General features: G+C 44.9%; 1 protein-coding gene across 1 annotated transcript; it reads left to right on the top strand.

Annotated features, from left to right (window-relative positions):
• Window positions 1-196: 196 nt before the first annotated feature.
• LOC106819896 lies at window positions 197-4432 on the top strand (the record flags this gene model as incomplete). Its single annotated transcript, XM_014824470.1, is given in 5 exon segments — window positions 197-311; window positions 1032-1225; window positions 3321-3478; window positions 3839-3990; window positions 4351-4432. Coding segments are annotated over 5 exon segments (701 nt in total), but the record flags the coding sequence as incomplete, so codon positions are not given.
• Between the last annotated feature and the right edge of the window lie 187 nt (window positions 4433-4619).

Here is a 4619-nt window from a genome sequence, read left to right as displayed (position 1 = left end):
TCTCTCTCTCTCTCTCTCTCTCTCTCTCTCTCTCTCTCTCTCTCTCTCTCTCTCTTATATATATATATATATATATATATATATATATATATATTGAAATGAAATCGACTGACCATGCACTATACCACTAATCGCTAGTTACAGTAATCTGCATTGAAGCCATGTGAGGCGCTAAACTTTCTCTTGCTGCCAACAGGTGGCGTGCGTCTACGCTGTAGATAAGCCGTACGAGATCGGAGCTCGTCCGACAGAGGAGCCGAGACCGCCCGAAGATTATCTGCCAATGCCGAGAATGCTCAACGACGTTGTCGGTACGTGTGACGTCGAATCTCTCAGTCACCGATAGCCGAGCAGACATCCGCGACAGTCCGTGTGGCGTGCGTGCGCGAGTGCGTGCGTGTGAGCGAGTGAGCGTGCGTGCGTGCTTGTGTGTGAGCGTGCGTGTTGTGTGCGTGGGTGCGTGCTTACTTGTATGTGTTGGGGGGGGGCGTGCGCGCGTTCGTGTGCAGGGGGCGGGCGTGTGTGCAGTGAGAGTTCGTGCGTGCGTGCGTGCGTGCGTGCGTGCGTGCGTGCGTGCGTGCGTGCGTGCGTGAGTGGGTGTGTGCATGCGTGTACGTGGGCGTGTGTACGTGTGATTAGCATGATATTGGGAATCACACCTACGATCTTTGTTACAAGAGAAAGTGTCATCAGTTATACACAATACGAATCTCTGTAAATGTAGACTTGGTTACGCCGCATAAGAAAATACTGTTTGCAATGCACAGCCTAGAGTCGATGTGTATCGCAGTTAAGCATTGCGTTCTAACAAAATTCACTAACCTAACAAAAGTGTGCGCGTGCATCTAGGTGTGCGTGTGCGTGCGTTAACAAATTTCACTAACCTGACAAAAGTGTGCGCGTGCATCTAGGTGTGCGTGCGTGTGCGTGCGTGCGTGTTTTGTGCGATTCGCTTACTAACCTACTCTAAAATAGACAGCAATGAGCTTGAACTTAATCTCTCTACTCATACGCTCTCGCTGCCCGCGTAGATATTAAAGTCAACTGCGACGTAGAGGCCAATACGATGACGGTGAACATTGCCTTCGAGCGGCCCTTCGAGGGTGCTTTGTTCGCTAAAGGCAACTACAAGGTCGAGCAATGCCGAGTAACTGCGACACCGGGCAGCAAAGAGACCGTGCTCGTTCTTCCCTTGGATGGCTGCGGTGTGGCTCTAGATCAAGCCGTAAGTGTGCGATAACGGCGAGGATCGTGCTAGTCGATAGCTACGTTTACGATTAGTGATTAATTTGTGTTTTTTTCATTTATGTAATTTTGTGTTTTTTTCATTTATGTAATTTTGTTTTTTTTATCATTTTTTAACATTGATATATTTTTTTATTTTATATTATATTTATTTTATTTTATTTTATTAATCTGTGTATTTGAAATAGTTTTCATTTATGTTTATGATTAGCGTTGACCCACGCATTAATAGACACGATGATGTTAAGATAGATTGGTTGGTGGGAAGACGGCAATATTATATAATATGTCCTTCGTGGTATGCGCGGGTGTGGCAGTAATGAGCTTGATTGTGTTTGTAAACAATTGGAATAAGCGTCGAATGTACGAGAAATATAGGGCGCGTGCTACGCGTAAAATTCGCTGGTAAATAGCTAAGAGTGCTAGCCCATCATGGAAACTATGATCATGACTGTCCGTTATCTGGCGTTTCCTAGTATTAGGTAAGAGTTTTTGTGTTTAGATGCGGCGTGTAACAATGCTAGATTCATCGTCGAAGTCGGAGCGCAGTGATAGAGATTTATTACTTCGCATTCGTTGTCGTCATTGTTGTTCTCCTTGTCCGTACTTCCATTACTTCGTGTATGGTATTACACGTAAATAACACGTAGTACAGTTGACGATAGAAGAAGACAGAGAAGAGATGGCAGAGTTAACAAAAGCATTGAAGTAGGTACTGTGTACTGTGAGTATGGTGCCGCTTCCAAGGAGTTTGCGAACTTCGTTTGGAACTTATTGAAAACGTCTTAAAGATTTGCTTAATAAACACTTCTTTGTTATAATTGCCTACCCCAGAATGTCGTCATCGGATTTCATGGTTACATTAAGAGTAACATTATTTTACTACAAATCCATGAAATAACCTGCAGGCAACTTTCGATAACCGGTTTAGCTGTCTTAGTTGACAATTTTGTTGCGCAACGTCATTCCATTTTTCTTTTTTTGACAAAGACAGCTAGTCGTGTCGTTAAAACTGTTGCTAACAGGTCAATTACTTGAAATTTTCGCAAAATGAAATTACTCTTCATATAATAGCCCATGTTGGACGTGTGGTCGCCTGCACGCGAACACGCAGCGATGCGCACCTATAAATGACCATTAGGCGTTGTCTCCAATTGCGATCATTAAATAATTAATTAAGGTAATTAATTAGGAAAACGCGTGCGTGACATCGTTCGGCGCGGCTCGGAATTCGAGAAATCGGGTCCGCGGTGTGGCTCGTCTGTAAGCGCGCACGTCTGCCATTGTCCAACCCGCTGTCATTGTCGTCTGCTTCTCTGTGTGTGAGCGCGTGAGAAAGTAGGCCGGCGGCGCACTGTTACATTAGTTACATGTCAATGACGCATGCGTCCGCATATTTGTCAAGCGCTCTAAGCGATTTTTTACGGAGCTATATAGAGTCGGACCAGCGAGTCGTTAGCGTCGCGTACAACGTCCGGAAGGATGGACCAAACTGCCTTCACCTAATTACAACGTTTAATGCCAAGGACAAAGACTAAGCGCGCATGCGCGCAAGCTTATTTTGCGAATTGACATGCCGTATGAAGTGGCGTGCGAGCTGGACTACCTAAGAGCGGTTGCTCATGTATACCAGCGTGAGCGGCTTAGCTATAAACTCTAAACATAGATTAAAACTACTGGTGGGAGTGGAAAAGGGATTATAATAGTATCGATTTTTATTATGACCTAGTTGTTGTCTACGACCTCGCATGCTATTGCTGAAACGGGGACGTCGATTGCGACACTACCGCATGAGAGAATAGGTAGTGACGACGACGACTTTGCCGTTAATTAAGTAGCTGCGATGACGTAACTGTTACCCTGCTGACGTAGCTGTTACTACGATGACGTAGCTGTTATTGCGATGACGTAGCTGTTACCCTAATGACCTACCTGCTGCCCTGCTGACGTAGCGGTTACCCTGATGACGTAGATGTTATTGCGATGAGGTAGCTACTCCACGATGAGGTAGCTGTTGCCCCGATGATGTAACTGTTACCCTGCTGACGTACATAGCTGTTACAATGTTGTTTTAGGGTGAGGGGTACGATGCACGCACCTTCTATAACAGCACCGTCATCGTGATGGCAGAGTTTGCTTGGGGCATCCTCGAGATGGGAGATCGCGCCTACGATGTCTCGTGCAGGTTCGGGGGCACGCAGATCGACACGTTAGAGTTCAACATGCAAGTCCCGTAAGTACACAGGTGAACGAGATGTTCCCTGTTATTCCATAAGCATCTACTCTGCATATAGCTTACTTCTTACCTGCTATTTCTATTTCTACTTCTACTTCTACTTCTACTTCTAACTTCTACTTCTATTTATACTTCTACTTCTACTTCTACTTCTACTTCTACTTCTACTACTAGTTCTACTTCTACTTCTAGTTCTACTTCTACTTCTACTTCTACTTCTACTTCTACTTCTATTTCTACTTCTATATCTATTTCTACTTCTATTTTTAGAGTAGTACTAGTGACCCTTATGTACAAGGTTGATCTTGTCACCGCTCCACGCTTCTATCATTACCACAATCATGCTTTTATTCGCAGAAACATTAGCCCCAATACGGTGACGTCATCACCCATCACGTTCAGCAGTTGCAACATGAAGATCGTACAAGGCAGAAATCCGCTCGTGACGTCAGTCAATGTCCTTGATCTTGGGGACATCGCCACTCTAGTGTTCTGGGTTGATAATCAAGGTATGAACCTGGTCGTAATATAGGCGCGTGTTCGTTGATTCACGATTGTCAGTCTATCCCCCCCCAAAAAAAATGCCATCCTCTGCTGTAATCATGATAGATTCTTCTTCGAAGCTTTCGCCTCCAGTTATGGCTGGGCATATATCGGCCCAACCTCAGTGTCGGCTTAAGTGATTCTTCCTCTTCTCTTCTCTTTCTGAATAGGTTTATGCCCGGAAGGTGACACGACAATAGACTAGCATATCTGGATCGGTCGCCCAAGGAAATTACACGTTTCCCTGACTTTACTTACCTCAATTAATTTGTTAAGTTCGCTGGAAGTATGAACTTACGTGTCTATTTTAATTTCTTATTTCACAGGCGTCTTCGATCTCTCCGTGTTCGATTGCTACGCCCACGATGGCATGCAGATGTCGCGGCTCGAGCTCGTCGATGAAGCAGGGTAAGAGACATATACCGACAATAGTCACTATGAGCATCAGGGTAGATGGTTCATGGTAGCGGCAGTGGAAGCAGTGTCAGTGTTGGCATCGGTGATAGTGATGATCGACATAACACGGTCGGTAGGGGTGATACTCTATTAGGAGTGTTCCCAACTTTAAATTCATTAATGGTCATAATAACATATA

Source organism: Priapulus caudatus, unplaced genomic scaffold, assembly GCF_000485595.1.
Source record: "Priapulus caudatus unplaced genomic scaffold, Priapulus_caudatus-5.0.1 Scaffold5002, whole genome shotgun sequence".
Classification (NCBI taxonomy): domain Eukaryota; kingdom Metazoa; phylum Priapulida; class Priapulimorpha; order Priapulimorphida; family Priapulidae; genus Priapulus; species Priapulus caudatus.
The sequence above is the reverse complement of the archived record's forward strand: the minus strand, read 5'-3'. Positions and strand labels throughout refer to the sequence as shown.